This window comes from Rhinatrema bivittatum, chromosome 14, assembly GCF_901001135.1.
Source record: "Rhinatrema bivittatum chromosome 14, aRhiBiv1.1, whole genome shotgun sequence".
NCBI lineage: Eukaryota > Metazoa > Chordata > Amphibia > Gymnophiona > Rhinatrematidae > Rhinatrema > Rhinatrema bivittatum.
The window spans coordinates 81,813,972-81,832,864 of NC_042628.1; the positions used below are offsets into that span (position 1 = coordinate 81,813,972).

The 18,893-nt window shown below is 44.5% G+C and overlaps 1 protein-coding gene across 2 annotated transcripts in view; it reads left to right on the forward strand.

Moving 5' to 3' along the window:
- The first annotated feature begins 664 nt into the window (after window positions 1-664).
- LOC115075917 (alpha-tectorin-like) overlaps window positions 665-18,893 on the forward strand; it is a 160,805-nt gene continuing 142,576 nt past the window's right edge. For both annotated transcript variants that reach the window (XM_029576867.1, XM_029576868.1), the window contains exons 1-2: window positions 665-1,071; window positions 10,865-10,940. In XM_029576867.1, the coding sequence (XP_029432727.1) occupies window positions 10,889-10,940 (52 nt within the window). In that variant the 5' untranslated portion in view covers window positions 665-1,071; window positions 10,865-10,888. The remainder of the gene's footprint in view (window positions 1,072-10,864; window positions 10,941-18,893) is intronic.

The following is an 18,893-nucleotide window of genomic DNA, read 5'->3' on the forward strand; positions in this document are numbered from 1 at the left end:
TAATTTTCTTTTACCTCATTGTTAATTTTCTCTATCGCTTTCTTTACATTCCAAGTTGCATTATGTCCCTGTTTTATTGTAACTGCTATTTCCTCTTCTATCACATGTTAATGTTCTAAGTATTTCTTCTTTTGTCACACCCTGTTAATTGTAAACCGGCATGATGCGACTCCCATCGCGAATGCCGGTATATAAGAAATGCAAATAAAATAAAATAAATAAGAGTTCCCTATATAAAGCACACGCCTGCAGCGACCGTCTCCATGTATGGATGCATGTACCTGTCATGACATCACAATACTTCTACCTGCAGTAAGCGCATAACCTCCACATATGGAGCTGCATTCCTGCAATGACATCAGAAGCCCAGTTCCCATCATGAAATGAGTTACAAGCACCCTATTCAAGACCCCCTAAGCTAAGTGACTCCCATTTTCAGTTACAGTGGACTTTGGGGAGTCCCAGCTTCACCAACTACTTGCCTCTCCCATTGGCCAACTCTGTCTCCCTTTGTGGTCAATATTCAGAGCAAATGACTGCATGTCCCTGCTGACAATAAGGAAGGTAAACACTCTTAGCACCTCAGGGCTTCCTTCCTGCCTCCGCTGATCATTTCACACATTCTAGTTCCTTTTATTATTTACTGCTTTGCTACTTCCAGTTTCTCTAACCCTGCTGGGACATGATTTGTTTATTTCTATTTTTATTTAACTTTGTATTCCCAAACAGGCCCAAGGTGACAGACAGGATTGAGGGTTAGTGAGTTTGGGCATAGTTTGAGCGGTTTTAGGAGGAAAGAGAAGATCCCGAAACGCTGAGCCTGCCCTCTGAGAGGAGGATCTTAGCCTAGGAAGCCAAGATTCCCTGGGACAGCCAGAGACGTAGTTCTATCCCAAAGCAGCGCACCGGGATCATAGCAGACCCTGCACCTGAAAACTGCAGTACTCGGACGTGATGCACAGGAGGCCACAGGTGCCGAGCTCCCAGGCTTCTCTCCAACTCAGATCATGCGATGGCTTCTGACCTCCTTGGTAGTGATCGGCAAAGGATCCACTGGACAGTAACAGACAGGTGGGAAGATTTGAAATGATAACATGGTCTTTTTTTAGCAATATATATTTTATCAATATTTTACTGAAATATGGGGACACAGCATGAAATACTGAAATAGCACAGGGAAGAAAAGCACAAGCAAGAAATCTGAGAGAGAGAAATCGTAGCTGGCATATCCTGGCTCTTATGAGGCTGATTGCTGTTCTAGTCCGTCTGGAGACATTAACCCCACAGATGGCGTTTCATTCACAAACAATATTTAATGTATCGGCTCTGTCACTTGTAATGTAATATTGCTGTGAGGGGTTGGGAGATTATGCATCTGCTATCCATCCAATATTCATAGGAAGACTGCATTACAAGATCTTTAGACTTTTACCTTTAATTATGTCTGTTTATTTATTTATTTAGTCAGGTTCCCAAGCAGGCAGATCCAGATCGCCACTTTACAGCAATTCCTCTTCTGGAAGCTGTAATATAAATTTTATAAAGTACCAGGGTACATAGATTTGTTTTTAAAGGAATTGCAGGATATTACCCAGGGAAGTTTAAAAAGATGGAAGCAGAAATAAATCCTCTCCATCAGGCCGATACAGTAAGGAGCGGTAGGAAGAGCTGCGTTAGTGCCGGGCGCACCCACGGTTGCCGCACGCACAGTCCGGCTCACCTACCGCTCGATACTGTATTTAAATAGCTTGCAAATGCAAGCTGCGTCCAAGAAGCGTCCGTGAAGCGTTAGGCCCGCGCAACCCATTTTACTGTATAGAGCGCTATACAGTATCCTGGGTGCACGGGCCTAACGCTTCACGGACATGCTGGTATCTGTCATTTCAAATGTCATTTCAAATGACATTTGAAATGACAGGTACCAGGAAGTGGACGGTTCTCCTACGCTCGGGATTGCCAGTCCTCTCTCCCCTCCTCCTGAAGCAAGGTGCGTAAAGCAGCCTTGCTTCGGGAGGAGGGGAGAGAGGACTGGCAGTGTAAAGCAACGAAGCGACTTACTCTTCTTGCAGCCCCCCTCCGGAGACGGACATCGGTGGAGACGGACCGCGGCTCCCCTGCCTCCAGCTGCGGCGAAGATGAATGCCTGCACGGGCGAAAGCGGCCCCTGTGCGTGCAATTGGGCCGCTCAAGGCGTGACGTCACGACGTTTGGCGTCACGGCATGTGACGTCACGTCTTGAGCGGCCCAATTGCACGCACAGGGGCCGCTTTCGCCCGTGCAGGCATCCATCTTTGCCGGCAGCTGCCTCCGGCAGCTGCCGGCAAAGATGGATGCCTGCACGGCGGTCCATCTCCGATGTCCGTCTCCACCTTCCCTTTTAACCATGCCGGTAATCGTTTTGCCTTCTTTCCACCTTTCTTAATGTGTGGAATACATCTGGACTGTGCTTCTAGAATGGTATTTTTTAACAATGACCACGCCTCTTGAAAATTTTTTACTTTTGTAGCTGCTCCTTTCAGTTTTTTTCTAACAATTTTTCTCATTTTATCAAGTTTCCCTTTTGAAAGTTTAGCACGAGAGCCTTGGATTTGCACACTGTTCCTCTTCCAGTCATTAAATCAAATTTGATCATATTATGATCACTATTGCCAAGCGGCCCCACCACCGTTACCTCTCTCACCAAGTCCACAAACCAAACCTCAGCCCGCCCTCATTAATCTTTTAAAATCAACCGACTATCCAAATGATATAACGCTTACAGTAGTCTAGTTTACTCTATATTGTTTTTATCATGCTTACATTAGTTAGACCACTTTATATTGGTGCGATCTTTTTGAAACCCCAAATGACATAACGCTCTCAAAACATTTTTAACCTTTAAACCTTTCACTATAATAGACAAGATGAACAATAGTTTACTTCTATCTTTCTTTGTTCATTATTATATATATATATATATATATATGTAACAAAACCGTACCTCACTGTAATTATTCTGTAAAATAGTGTGACCTATAAGCACACAAAATGTATATTTATATGTATGTATAGGTATCTAAACCTCACCTTGATAAAATTACTCTATGTATTGTAATACAGAATAGTGTGGCCTATAATCACACTATCTCTCATACATCATGTAAACTGATGTGATATTCAGTGTGAATGTCGGTATATAAAAATAAACAAATAAATAAGAGTCCAAATAGAAGTTGGAGGCAGAGTAGCTGGGTACGGAGAGCGAATCCCATCCGTAAGATCACCCTTGCTAACTCAACGGCTCAACTCCCGGCAGCGTGACGACATCACAGGGGGACGCCCCTGAAGAATGCGCCAATGAGGAAATAAGAATGAGGGCCGTGCGGCGTGTGCGCCCTAAGGTACCTGAGGAGCATGGCGGGAGGCAGCGCCCAAGCCGGTCCACGTATGCTGGAGAGGATGGCGGGCAGATGCTGCGGTAGCCAGACGTCCACAGGGAGCAGGAGGAGTCGCAGAAAAAGAAAGGTAGGCGGAGTGAAGCCTCCGCTTCCTGGTCTACTCCGCCTCCTGATGGTGGGGACCTGTGGGGGTTTCCTCACAGGTGGCGCCAACTCCACCTCGGGCCAAGGGTCTACCTCTGCAACATGGGCTTGTTCTGGACGCAGCTGCTTTTTCCTGGCTGGAATGTTTTCAAGGTTTACAAACCTTTTTCTTCAGGCGCAGTCCTCCGCTTCCCCCATTTCTGTCCAGTCGGACTCTTAGCCGGTGGCTCCTACCTCTTCCAGTCCTATGCTTAAGCGCTGGGGCTCGTATCTGCTCCCTGCGGGTGTTCCCGACAGGAATCTGGATGGCACTGATGATGAGGTTGCTCCGGATTCCCTGGAATATGGGGAAATTCCTTCAGGGCTGGAACCGTAATGAACCATGTTGTGGTTCTTTCATAGAGATGAACTGCGGCCCTGATTTCCCAAACCTTGAAACAGCTGGGTGTCCCTGGTTCAGATAGTATGTCAGAGCAGAGGAAGAATCCCATTTTGGTTTCCTTATGTAAAGCCTCTTGATTTTTACCAGCAATGGAATTGATCTTGAATGGGATGCCCCAAGGGCAAATTTTAAAGGGTTCGGACATTGGAAGGCCTGTACCCCATGGATCCAGCTGTGAGAGAGCGTTTGTGGTTTCTCAAAGTGGATGCTCTGGTATGCGCCGTGTCTAAGAGGATGACTATCCCCGTAGAGGGAGGTGCAGCCTTGAATGATGTACATGATAGAAGGATTGAGGCTATTCTTAAGCAAACCTTTGAGGCAGTGGCGATGAATTTACAGATTGCCTCCTGTTGCGGCCTAGTGGTGAGATTTTGTCTGCGTCTATCTCAGGAAATTGATGAGTCTGGAGAGAATACCAGAGCAGTTATGGAGCCTGCTGCTGCCTTTTTAGCAGACGCAGGTTGTGATTTGGTCTAACCTCAGCCAGAGGAGTGGCTTCAGTGATAGTTGCCAGGTGTCAACTCTGGTTCTGAAATTGGTCGGCTGACACATCTTCCAAAGCCAGTCTTACCAAGATGCTCTTTAAAGGCTCGCTCTTCTTTGGGAGCGAGTTCGTGAAACTGGCCAGTAAGTGGGGTGAGTCTCCGGTGCCTTGATTGCCAGAGGATAAGAAACAGTTAGTGCCCTTTTGGTATGTTGTTTCTGGGGGTCCAGGCATTTTTGTCCCTACAGAGGGATGGCCTTTCAGCGAACTCAGCCTTTCGGTAGGTCTCAGTCCTTTAGTCCCCGGCAGCCCAAGACAGAAGCGTGCATGGGTGGTGGACTTCCCGAACTTCCCAATGAAAGTTTGCCGACCCACCTTCCAGAACAGGAAATAGGGGGACATCTCTCTCTCTTTTATCAGAGGTGGGTTGAGATTACGTCAGACCAGTGAGTCCTGGAGGTGATACACGAAGGGAATGCACTGGAATTTCGCAGTATTCCTTGGGACGTGTTCATGGTGTCCCCTTGCCACTCCCCACAGAAGAAGGAGGCAGTGGAGTTCACGCTTCAAAGGCTCCTCAGACTGAGGGCTGTGGTTCTGGTGCCCACATCTCAAGAAAGTATGGGGCGATATTCCATTTATTTTGTTATGCCCAAGAAGGAGAGCTCCTTTCGATCCATCTTGGATCTCAAGAGGGTCAACCGTCACTTGAAGGTGGCTCATTTTTTAATGTAAACCTTATGCTTTATAATAATGGCAGTGCAGTCAGGGGAATTTCTGACCTCCTTGGATCTGTCAGAGGGTTATCTTCATATTGCCATCCAATTGGAATACCAATGCTTTCTACGCTTTGCGGTGTTGGGGTGCCATTATCAGTTCGGACGCTGCCTTTTGGTCTTACCACACTTCCAGAATATTTTCCAAGATTATAGTGGTGGTAGCAGCGGCCTTGCGAAAAGAAGGAATCCTGGTATTTGGACGACTGACTGATTTAAGCCAAGTCTCAGGAAGAGAGCCGTCTGGTGACACACAAGGTGATCTCCTTATTGCAGGAGCTCGGTTGGATGGTGAACTTGACCAAGAGCAATCTTCAACCATCCCAGTTGTTGGAGTATCTAGGGGTCCATTTTGACACGGACAGGACAGAATTTTCCTACCGGAAGTTCGGATCCAGAGATTGATGTCTCAAATGCGTCAGTTGATGAATGGTGTGGTTCTACCTACAGGTACTCGGTTTGATGGCAGCTACCCTGGAAATGGTGCCGTGGGCAAGGGTGCATATGTGTCCACTTCAGCGCTGTCTTCTACTACAGCCAGAATACTGACGGGAAAAAAGAGGAGGGACCATATAACCGAAACTCTAGCAGACTTACCTTGGTTACCCATCGAATACAGGATAAAATACAAGACCTTATGCACCATACACAAACTAATATATGATAAAGAAGCAGGCTGGCTAAACATAGCCTTATGAGTACACGTTCCACAAAAAAACACTTGTGGACTTTGAAGGCTGTATTTCTGGTAGCTATATGTTCTGCGCGTTGGATTTCTGAGCTGCAGGCATTGTCTTGCCAGGAGCCATTCCTTCGGGTTACTCCAAGGGTATTACAGCTGCATACTGCCCATCCTTCCTGCCCAAGGTAGTCTTGGCCTTTCATTTGAATCAGTCCATCTCCTTGCCATCCCTGGATAAGGTCAGGGATGTGGAGGAGTTTTGCCTTTTGCGCTCCTTGGATGTCAAGCGTCTTGTCGTACAGTATCTGGAGGTCTCTGGGTCTTAAGAACATAAGAAATTGCCATACTGGGTCAGAGCAAGGGTCCATCAAGCCCAGCATCCTGTTTCCAACAGTGGCTAATCAAGGCTACAAGTAACTGGCAAGTACCCAAACACTAAGTAGATCCCATGCTACCGCTGCCAGCAATAGAAGTGGCTATTCCCCAAGTCAACCCAATCAATAGCAGTCAATGGACCTCTCCTCCAAGAACATATCCAAACCTTTTTTAAACCTAGCTACACTAAGGGGCAGATTTTCAAAGGGTTATGCATGTGAGATACGCGTGTAACCCCCGAAAAGCTGCCCCTTCCACCCCCTGCGTGTGTCGAGCCTATCTTGCATAGGCTCGGCGTTGCGCGCAAGCCCCGGGATGCGCGTAAGTCCCGGGGCTTTCCTGAGGGGGCGTGTCGGGGGCGTGACACGGTCGGCGCGTCATCGGGGGGTGTTCCGGGGACGGGGCCGCAGGTGTGGTTCCACCCAGGGGCGTTCTGGGGGCGTGGCCACGGCCTCCAGACCACCCTCTCTGTGAAGAAATACTTCCTGACATTGGTTCTGAGCCTTCCTCCCTGGAGTTTCAAATCGTGACCCCTATTTCTCGGACAGCCAGTTTTTCAACTTCTTTTTAAATGTTTGCAGGTTCGCCTCTAGTCTTAGTTCGGATGGTAATGAGTTCCATATTTTGGGTCCTGCTAGGGATAAAGCTCTTTCTCTTACGGTATTTAAATGTGCTAGCCTTGGAGATGGTATTGTTAGCAGACCTAAGTTTGCTGATCGCAAGTTCCTCTGCGGTGTATGGAAGTGAAGGGCTGCGTTGAATCGTTCTATTTTATCATTGAATATCGTTTTGTGAATTAATGAAAGAACTTTAAACTGGATTCGGAATGTAATTGGTAGCCAGTGCAATTTTTTCAGAATTGGTGTAATATGATCATGTTTTCTACTATTAGTTAGTATTCATGCAGCTGTAATTTGGAGGAGTTGGAGAGGTCTGATGGTAGATACCAGAAGGCCTAACAAAAGAGCATTACAAAAATCTGTTTTCACAAAAATCAGTGCTTGTAGGATGGTTCTAAAATCCTTTGTGTTTAAGTTTAAAAAATCCATCTCTGATCAGTGTATTAATACATTTCTTTAGATTCAGCTCGCTATGTATAATCACTCCTAAAGTTCTAACTTCATTGACTATAGTATACTTAGGTTGAACATTTTTTATGTCCAGTATTCTCCTATCGTCCATTTTATTGCACATTAGGAGTACTTCTGTTTTGTCTTGGTTTAAAGATAGACACATATGGGTTAAGAGCTGTTTTATAGAGGCACGGTATATGTCCCATAATTTGAGAGAGTTCTCAAGAGAGCCTGTAATAGGAAGCAAAACTTGGACATCATCTATATATATATATTTATTTATTTATTTATTTATTTAAATGCTTTTAAAATATACCGACATTCATAGGACATATCATACCGGTTCACAATCAACATTGTAAAGGAGGAAGAGGAAATTACAAATAACAGGGAGGGGGGAGGTGGAGCAGTGAAGGAAAAAGGAGAGGATGGGGGTCAGGTGACAATAAGCGCAGAAGTTGCGGGAAGGAGAAAGGTAGTGAAGTGCTAGGGGAGAGAGAAATTGATAGGAACTGTGTTAAAAAAAAAAAACTGAGAATAAAAAATTAACAAATTTACAAAATCAGGAATTCCCTAGGATGCATATATTCCCTAGGATATATAATATATATTCCCTAGGATATATAATAGGTTAATTGTTACGGCTATGGCTGCTGTGCAACCGCCTCACCACCAGGGGTCCTTCTAGAGCAGGCTCTCCGGGCTGGCCCAATCCATCTGCTCTATGTCCTGGATATTCCTTTATAGCCCTGCCTACCCTAGATTCCAGTGCTTCAGCATCGAGCTCGTTTGGGCTCCCTGCTCTAGCCTTCCTTGCCTTGCTGTGTGTGGCCTTCGGGCCTTCTGCCTTGCTTTGTCTTGCCATGTGTGTGGCCTTCGGGCCTTCTGCCTTGCCTTGCCTTGCTGTGTGTGTGTGGCCTTCAGGCCTTCTGCCTTGCCTTGCTGTGGGTGTGTGGCCTTCGGGCCTTCTGCCTTGCCTTGCCTTGCTGTGGATGTGTGGCCTTCAGGCCTTCTGCCTTGCCTTGCCTTGCTGTGGATGTGTGGCCTTCGGGCCTTCTGCCTTGCCTTGCCTTGCTGTGTGTGTGTGGCCTTCGGGCCTTCTGCCTTGCCTTGCTGTGGATGTGTGGCCTTCGGGCCTTCTGCCTTGCCTTGCCTTGCTGTGTGTGTGTGTGGCCTTTGGGCCTTCTGCCTAGTCGTGTGTGTGTGTGTGTGTGTGTGTGGCCTTCGGGCTCTCTGTCTTGCTATAAGGTTCTTGTGACCCTACATGGACATTGACTCTGTTTGCCTGCCGCCTACCTTGACCCTGCCTGGACATTGACTCTGTTTGCCTGCCGCCTGCCTTGACCCTGCCTGAACATTGACTTTGTTCCCAGCCAGTACTCTGCTCCATATCTCAGCCATCGCCCAGCTCCATTCACTCCTGCCTGCATCTCATTCCTTCCCAGCCATTCATCACAGACCTTCCAGCTGTCTCTGTCTCTCTCCACCTGGAGTCACTCCTGAAGGTGGTGTTCACAACACCGGACCACTGCCCTAAACGTAACATTAATCCTAATCCAGAGAGTAATTTGCATAGAGGCAACATATATATGTTGAAAAGTGTAGCAGATAAGGATGACCCTTGCGGTACACCAGTGTTGAGGTCCACCTGATCTGATTAAAAAATCCCAATCTTTACTCTATATGATCTCCTTTTCATGTATGATTCAAACCAGTGAAGTGCTGTATTAAATATACCAATTTCAATAAATTGCTGGACTGGAATTGTGAGACTGGAAAATTGGGCATCCAAAGGGCAGATGAAATTTAATGTGGATAAGTGCAAGGTGATGCATATAGGGAAAAATAACCCTTGCTGTAGATACACAATGTTAGGTTCCATATTAGGTGCTACCACCCAAGAAAGAGATCTAGGCGTCATAGTGGATAACACATTGAAATCGTCGGTTCAGTGTGCTGTGGCAGTCAAAAAAGCAAACAGAATATTGGGAATTATTAGGAAGGGAATGGTGAATAAAACGGAAAATGTCATAATGCCTCTATATTGCTGTATGGTGAGACCGCACTTTGAATACTGTGTACAATTCTGGTCACCGCATCTCAAGAAAGATATAGTTGCGATGGAGAAGGTACAGAGAAGGGTGACCAAAATGATAAAGGGAACAGAACAGCTCCCTTATGAGGAAAGACTAAAGAGGTTAGGACTTTTCAGCTTGGAGAAGAGACGGCTGAGGGGGGATATGATAGAGGTGTTTAAAATCATGAGAGGTCTAGAACGGGTAGATGTGAATCGGTTATTTACTCTTTTGGATAATAGAAAGACTAGGGGGCACTCCATGAAATTAGCATGTGGCACATTTGAAACTAATCAGAGAAAGTTCTTTTTCACTGAGCGCATAATTAAACTCTGGAATTTGTTGCCAGAGGATGTGGTTAGTGCAGTTAGTGTAGCTGTGTTTAAAAAAGGATTGGATAAGTTATCTGCTGTTAATTAAGTTGACTTAGAAAATAGCCACTGCTATTACTAGCATCAGTAATATGGAATAGACTTAGGGCTAGATTTTAAAAGCCCTGAGCACATAAATCCTGCTGGATTTATGCACGCAGGGCACTCGCGCGCCTATTTTGCATGGCTCGCCGGCGCGCGCAAAGCCCCGGGACGCGCGTAAGTCCCGGGGCTTCATAAAAGGGGTGGGAGGGGGCATGTCCGGGGTGTGTCTGGGTCAGGGGTGGGTCTGGGGGCGTGGTGACTGTTCGGGGGTGGGCCGGGAGGGTGGTCTCGTGTCCCCCGGCACTGCGGCCTGTGCCGGGGGATGCCGAGGCGGTGAGCGCACGTTACGCCTGCTTCAAGCAGGCGTAACTTGCACAACAAAGGTAGGGGGGATTTAGGTAGGGCTGGGGGGTGGGGTAGATAGGGGAAGGGAGGGGAAGGTGGGGGGACGCGGAAGGAAAGTTCCCTCCGAGGCCACTCCAATTTCGGATTTCGGAGCAGCCTTGGAGGGAACGGAGGCAGGCTGCGCGGCTCGGCGCACGCAGGCTGCCAATTTTGCGCAGCCTTGCTTGTGCCGACCCCGGATTTTATAAGATACGCACGGCTACGCGCGTATCTTATAAAATCCGGCGTACATTTGTTCGCGCACGCGTACTTATTTAAGATCTACCTCTTAGTGTTTGGGTAATTGCCAGGTTCGGCCACTTTTGGAAACAGGATGCTGGGCTTGATGGACCCTTGGTCTGACCCAGAATGGCATGTTCTTATGTTCTAAGGTCTTAGCATATTCCCTGGAGCTTCCTTCTCCCAGGCTTGGGCTAATGCTCTTGGGCTTCAGTTTTTATTTCCCTCCCCAGGATCCTTTATTACATTGTCTTTTATTGTCTTTATTTTAATTCCTTTTTTTAAATTTTTAATTATTTTTCTTTACTTTTTATTTTCTGGCTTTTTTTGCTTTTTCCTTTCTTTCTTGTCCCTTATTGTGGTTTGTTTTTTTTTTGCATGTTGGTGCTACTGCAGTTTTGCTCAGAATCTCATGAAGAAATGACTGTAGTGATCTGGAAAGAACACACTGCTGCCTTTTCACTGTTGTTGGGTGAGTACCTTTTACTGATATCACAATGTTAAAAATGCAAATGAAGTTATAAAGCATAACAAATAAAACTAATTGTCCAATCTGCCAGAAGGTCATGAATAGACAGTAAATAGCACCAGAAAACTGGCAGGGGAAGGGAAGGAGAAGAACATTGATTCAATAAGACCTGTGAAACCACAGTAGGCAGGCACCATTGGGTAGACTAGGTTTATTTATTTTTATTTTATTTAAAATCTTTTCTATACCGTCGTTAAGCGGGTGCCATCACAACGGTTCACAATAAGGCACAAAAACTATTTTGCATAGTGTCTGGAATTCTAACTCTTACACAGGTGCCATCAAAAATACTTTCCAAGTGGTCCTTTTCTGTTGATCTTCTATGCTTCTCTATTTCTAACGGTTAAAATTGATCTATGAAGCAAATTTATTCAAACCCAAAAAGCCAATAAAGTGTGAATTCCATGGACAATCAGCATGAATTTTAGAAAGAAGTATGACTTTGAAAGTAGCACCCCTCTCAGATAATAAGGGAGGGGAAACTGGCACATAAGATCTCCACTGGGCCCCACTACAAATTGGGAAGTCCATATTTAATTACTTTTAACTGGATACCTAAGAAGTTATAAGCTAAATGAAAATGTGACCATTTATCTGGCTAAATTACACTGGATAACTATTTGACTAGCTAGAATTTGGCCAGATGAGTGAGGGGCAATCTGGGGTGATCCAGAGGCTTGCCAGGGTGGAGTTTAATTAGCTGGATAAGTTTTCCATATAACTCCGTATTCAGAGCTAGCCAGATAACCCAAAATTGAAAATTTATTCTTTAATGCAAACTCTAATCTTGCATGCTTTTATTGCATATTCTCAGACTTATAAGTAAAGCTTCTATGCTTATAAATAAGTGTGTTGTATAATCTATGTCAAAATAATCACCAATTTTCCTGCCCACTACAACATCCCAGGTAATTGAAGGAAACTTTTGACCCATAATGTTTCCAGCTGAGAAACTGAAGGAGAAGGAACCTGTTATTTTGTGGCTGATTGTTATATCTTACTGTTTTCTGTGCATTGCTTGCTTGGTAATACATTATAACATGGCACCAGGGCCAGTGCAAGGGTATTAAGCGCCCTAGGCGAACAGTCTGCCTTGTGCCCGCCCCCCCACTCCCCCCAGTCCAGGCCCCGACCTCAGTCACTCAGACAGGCCCCCTCTCTTACACACTCTTAAGATCCTTATTCACACATGCACCCTTACACAGGCTCCCTCCTTCACTCACTAACATCATTACTCTCTCGTACACACACAATCCCTCTCACTCATACACCCTCACACAAAGAGGCGAATCTCGTAGCCCGCCGAGACTCTTCTTGTCTTGGCTACGAGCAGGATAGGCACTGCTCAAGGCCCACTGATTGACCTCTTTTCTTGGCCGTGAGCAGGATAGGTACTGCTCGTGGCCCAACAAGTCTGCTTCTCTCAGCCGTGAGGGGATGGCCCCTGCTCGCGGCCCCACATGACTGCTCTTTGCCACCCCCTAATGACTGGTGCCCTAAGCGACCACCTAGTTCACCTATTGGGACATGCTGGCCCTGCATGACAACAATTCACTAGCAGTTTTCATTTGTCTATTTCTACATATGAAACATGGTGTCAGCAGTATCTAAACCTACATGGCTTCCCTACATCTGAAGTAGAGAGTTTCCTTAGTGCAGTGGGCTCAGGAACTGTGGGCAGAAGGTAAGGCTTGCAGTGATATTGATTGTCTTAGAATTACATATGTGTCCTCCTATGGATGCTGAAGCACAAGAGCATTTCTGAATCATGGCAGCTGCTAACCACATTCTGCCCCTCAAGGCATGAAGTAGCAACTGGGAAAATTTCAGAGCAGGATTTAAAGACTACTCTCTAGCCAGAGATGTGAGGAAAACAAAAGTAGACTGATGCCTTGGAAAGATTTTTAATATAGTAATAAGTGCCCGACTCTGGCCGAGTTTCGCCCATAGGGCTACATCAGGGGCTCTAAAAAATACAATCAACATTTACTTTAATATAAATATAAAACAACCCATGATAATTAAAACAATAAAATCAGGAAAATAAAATTAAAAATAAAATCTTCATATATACATATAAATAAATAAAAGAGAATTTGCCAGGTATTAAATTTAAGAACAGAGAATAGATACTTCAAAAAATATTTTTTAAAATTTAAAAATTACAATTATAGGGGAGACTATTACCTGGAAATCGGATTAGCAATAGATTATGTATTTGGGCACACTAGTGTTCAAATTTGTATACTGTAAAGTAAGGTAAATACTTAAATTATATATTAGGTCATGAATAGATCAATAGAACAATATCATCAATTTGAAAAATAAGATTACCTGATGCAATTTTATGAAGTAAATATGGAATAGGTTATTGAATCATATTTTGTAAAGTTTATTTATTTATTTGGATAAATCATAAAAATTCACTGAATGTTCATATAGTGTTAAACAATTTTAAAAAAAATTCCTTATATATAGAATTCTTAGAACCCTTTAATGATAAAAGTATTTAATATTTAATGACTTACATTTCAGAATGTAAAAGTTTCTTATTAAACCATTTATTATTGGTAAACCAAATATATATGTTCTATATAATGTCAATGTTACATCACAATTAATTACCTTGAACAATATCCACGTTTAAGTGGTATAGACTGCCAGAGTTTTTCTGTCCGCGATAAGTATATGCAATGTAGTATTGCAGTCTTACTTCACGCGATAGAACATAGAGCTGTCATAAAAATATAGTCAATGTTATTTCAGGACAAAGGATCCCCAAAAATTTTTATATTAATTACTAGTAAGTAAAAAAAAAAACCTTACTGAAATTCTGGAATCCACGAATATATAATTAGCTCAACCAGCTACAATTATTATTTCCTTTTTACTAAACTCAGATAAAAAGTGGGTTCAGAAATTATTTTTAGAAATATTAAAGAGAAATTTCTTCAGTTGCATGTCAGAATGTTTCCAAATGTAACTAGAGAAACGAGAGAAGGAAGAAAGAATTTCTTAATTTAAGGCCTAAATTAGTACAAATGGGAGCATTGTATAAATTAAAAATTTCCCTGTAAATGTTGTATCACATACCAGAATGCAAAATATTGTTTTTTCCAGACATCACACCTGATAAAGTTTATTACAGAGAAACAACTAGAGAGGATCCAAGGAGCTACAACTCCTCAGTAAATAACTAGGAGAGGCCCTAAGAGAGAGAATTAGACAAACCAAGGTCTGGATTCACTAATGTCACAAGGCTTAGTGAATTCCAGCGCTGGCGGGGGGGGGGGGGCGGGGGGCACGAAGCGGGGAGCGGTCCTGTGCTAGCCAGCAGCAATTGCACCGCCGCGGCCTATGGGATGAATTTTTCATTGATAGACATGTGGTTATTATGTTATTATGTTTTGATGGCTATACATCCTAACCAAGTTATTCTTGATTGTATATTTGAAAAATAAAAAAAATAAAAAAATAAAAAAATAAAATAAAATAGCTGTTATAGGGAAGCATCATTTGGATAAACCACTAGTGAGCAAAAAAGGACCTTTAAAGTAGCTGCTATAAAGATGCGTCATTTGGATAAGTGAACTCTATTCTATATCGCGTTAAAGACAGAAATGGAAATATAAAGAGTCCTACATATTACAGAGGCGTTATGTTAGTGGTTATGTTATGTTATGTTAGTGGTGTACCGATCATAATACTATTTTTTTGTGCCTATCTGATGCTTCAGCTGCTCTCGGGAGGTCATTTAAAAGTACTTCATCATCAGTTGTGATATCCACATACAGAATAATTTATAGTCCCCGATATACCTCACAGTGAATTGAAATCCGTGCCTATCTGATGCTTCAGCTGCTCTCGGGAGGTCATTTAAAAGTACTTCATCATCAGTTGTGATATCCACATACAGAATAATTTATAGTCCCCGATATACCTCACAGTGAATTGAAATCCGTAGCAGGAGAAAAACGGAAATATAGGAAATCTTAGTAACATATTGTTGGTATTTCAAGACAAATGTTAAAGATTGTTTCATGCTATTTCTTGTAAATATACTTGTATACATTATGTTCAGCATTTCCAATACATTTCTATTTCACTCAGAAATTCAATTTCATGCTATAATTGTGATAGCCACATATACAATTATTAAAATACCCGACATACCTTCAATACCGATAGCGCAGTGAGCACGAATCAGTTCGATGAAAAAATACAGGGCCGGATTTTAAAAGGGTTACGCGCGTAACCCTTTTAAAACTCCCCTGCGCGCACCGAGCCTATTTTCCACCTGCGTCTACTTCAAGTACTCAGCTGCTCCACCGCTTCCCCTTCTTTAGTTCTGAACAGTGCTCACCTCCGCTACTGGAAACGCCGTGTTCCGCATGCCCGGGACTCCTGCGGCTCTGCCGGTTCCACGTGGCGTCCGCTATTGCTTGCCTGTCTTCCCGCTGCCTCGCGCGCGCGCGAGGACGCACACTATGTGCGCACAGCTCCCGGAAGTCGGGCCCCACCTGTGCTAATGACGCCACGCCCTAAGCCTGATATAACCGACGTCCGGAAGCCTTCTCTTTGCCTTGCAACGAGGTTCACTACTGCCTAGTAGTTCTGAGTTGCGCTTTGTCTGTTCCTCGTTCCTGACTTGACCTTTGGATTGCCTTTGACTTCGCTTCAGCCTGCCGCCTGCCTCCGACCTTGGTCCGTTCCTGACTTCGCTTCAGCCTGCCGCCTGCCTCTGACCTTGGTCCGTTCCCGACTCCGCTACAGCCTGCTTCAGTTCACAGCCAGCTACAGACTCCGTTCCAGTCTACTGCCTGCTCCAATTCAACAGCCAGCTACAGACTCCGTTCCAGTCTACAGCCTGCTCCAGTTCACAGCCAGCTACAGACTCCGTTCCAGTCTACAGCCTGCTCCAGTCTACAGCCTGTTCCAGTCCACAGTCTGCTATCGATTCTACCTCAGCCTTCAGCCTGTTCCCGGTCCAGTATTCTACAAACCCTGCCTCACGGTCCGGCTTACTACAGGTATCGCTGCCGCCCGCTGTCCTGTCATCAGCTGGCCCTCGACCTGCACTGCCGGCCTACAGACTATCTTTCACTCTTTGGACTTTTCTTACTACACCTCCTGCCCAGGCTTTATCTGCTATTTGACTCTGAGCTGATATCCCAAGTCCCAAGGTTCCAGGACCCTACGGGCTCCTCCTGGGGGGCTCCTGGTTCCCGGGTGAACACCGCCAGCCTGTGGCTCCGCCTCCCGGCCTACCCTGTCATCCTGGGTAGACCGGCCCAAGGGTCCACTATCCTGCCTGCAGCACCCAACTGCAACAAAATACACAATAAAATATATATAACGAATGTCAATAAGGAGCCCTTCTGACCTAGCTTGCCGAACCAAGTAAGACCAAAGGACCTGACCAAGGGGAAACCCTTGAATTCCTCACAGGGGCATAGGCTAGGAAGCCAAGACTCTGGAGTTAGGATAACGAAAAAGTGTATATAAATATAAGCCCAAATTTTAAAAGGCTGGTGTGCACAAAAACCGGGGGATACGTTTGTGGCCAGGCCGTGTGTGCGGCAAACTCATCTTAAGAACATGCCATACTGGGTCAGACCAAGGGTCCATCAAGCCCAGCATCCTGTTTCCAACAGTGGCCAATCCAGGCCATAAGAACCTGGCAAGTACCCAAAAACTAAGTCTATTCTATGTTACCATTGCTAATGGCAGTGGCTATTCTCTAAGTGAACTTAATAGCAGGTAATGGACTTCTCCTCCAAGAACTTATCCAATCCTTTTTTAAACACAGCTATACTAACTGCACTAACCACATCCTCTGGCAACAAATTCCAGAGTTTAATTGTGCGTTGAGTAAAAAAGAACTTTCTCCGATTAGTTTTAAATGTGCCCCATGCTAACTTCATGGAGTGCCCCCTACTCTTTCGGATAGTAGAAAGACTAAATAACCGATTCACATCTACCCGTTCTAGACCTCTCATGATTTTAAACACCTCTATCATATCCCCCCTCAGTCGTCTCTTCTCCAAGCTGAGAAGTCCTAACCTCTTTAGTCTTTCCTCATAGGGGAGTTGTTCCATTCCCCTTATCATTTTGGTAGCCCTTCTCTGTACCTTCTCCATCGCAACTATATCTTTTTTGAGATGCGGCGACCAGAATTGTACACAGTATTCAAGGTGTGGTCTCACCATGGAGTGATACAGAGGCATTATGACATTTTCCATTTTATTCACCATTCCCTTTCTAATAATTCCCAACATTCTGTTTGCTTTTTTGACTGCCGCAGCACACTGCACCGACGATTTCAATGTGTTATCCACTATGACACCTAGATCTCTTTCTTGGGTTGTAGCACCTAATATGGAACCCAACATTGTGTAATTATAGCATGGGTTATTTTTCCCTATATGCATCACCTTGCACTTATCCACATTAAATTTCATCTGCCATTTGGATGCCCAATTTTCCAGTCTCACAAGGTCTTCCTGCAATTTATCACAATCTGCTTGTGATTTAACTAGTCTGAACAATTTTGTGTCATCTGCAAATTTGATTATCTCACTCATCGTATTTCTTTCCAGATCATTTATAAATATATTGAACAGTAAGGGTCCCAATACAGATCCCTGAGGCACTCCACTGTCCACTCCCTTCCACTGAGAAAATTGCCCATTTAATCCTACTCTCTGTTTCCTGTCTTTTAGGGGTGGGAAGGTAAGGCTCCGAGGTGAGCGGCCGCTCTCCTGTGCGCACGATTTAGTATGTAAATGAGGGCCCGCAGTAAAAAGAGGCGCTAGGGATGCTAGTGCGTCCCTAGTGCCTCTTTTTTGACCGGAGCGGCGGCTGTCAATGGGTTTGACAGCCAACACTCAATTTTTCTGGCATGTGTTCTCAAACCCGCTGACAGCCACAGGTTCGGAAAATGGATACTGGCATAATCGAGCGTCCGGTTTTCAACCTGTGAGCCGCGGGCCGATTTAAATTTTTTTTTTAAAATTTTTAATTAGTTTTAAATTTTGGGGCCTCCGACTTAATATCGCCTTGATATTAAGTCAGAGGGTGCACAGAAAAGCAGTTTTTTCTGCTTTTCTGTACACTTCCCTGGCGCCGGCAGAAATTAACGCCAGCCTTTGGGTAGGTGCTAATTTCTGAAAGTAAAATGTGCCGCTTGGCTGCACATTTTGCTTTCTGGATCGCGTGGGAATAACTAATAGGGCCATCAATATGCATTTGCATGTTACGGGCGCTATTAGTTTCAGGGGGGTTGGACGTGCGTTTTCGACGCGCTATTACCCCTAACTGGATAAGGGGTAAAGCTAGCACATCGAAAACGCACGTCCAAACTCGGGCTAACAGTGCGCTTCGCCTTGTATCATCGCACAAGTTAGGTATTTCCAAGGCATTTCAGCACCAGTCTTTTGATCTCCCATTTGGTAAAAATAACCAGCTGTTTGTTATTATCAGCTCATTGCTTTGGGTACTAGTCTTTAGCATTTGATCTTCCCAGGTGATAACGAATACCAAATATATCTTAGTCTTTGATGTCCCCAGAGATACCAGATGTTCCTTGGGGCCATCCCAGATTTTTATCAACTCATTGTTGCCAGAATGTCTCAAGAATGCAGGTAACAAATGGAGATAGCGTCATGCCTTTATACAATCCCTGCACTCAAATCCCATGCAATATATTGATTCATACTCAACAATCATTAAAGCCTGTTCTGACCATTGCTGTCTATTTGCGGTACAAAGTCTTCCAGAGATCTAGCTTACTGTCTAAAATTATCTTTCCACAATATTGCACAAACAAAAGAAAACAAATTAAAGCTCTGAACATGTAAGACAACCCTCACCCCTGGATTTGTCAATAGGCATCCA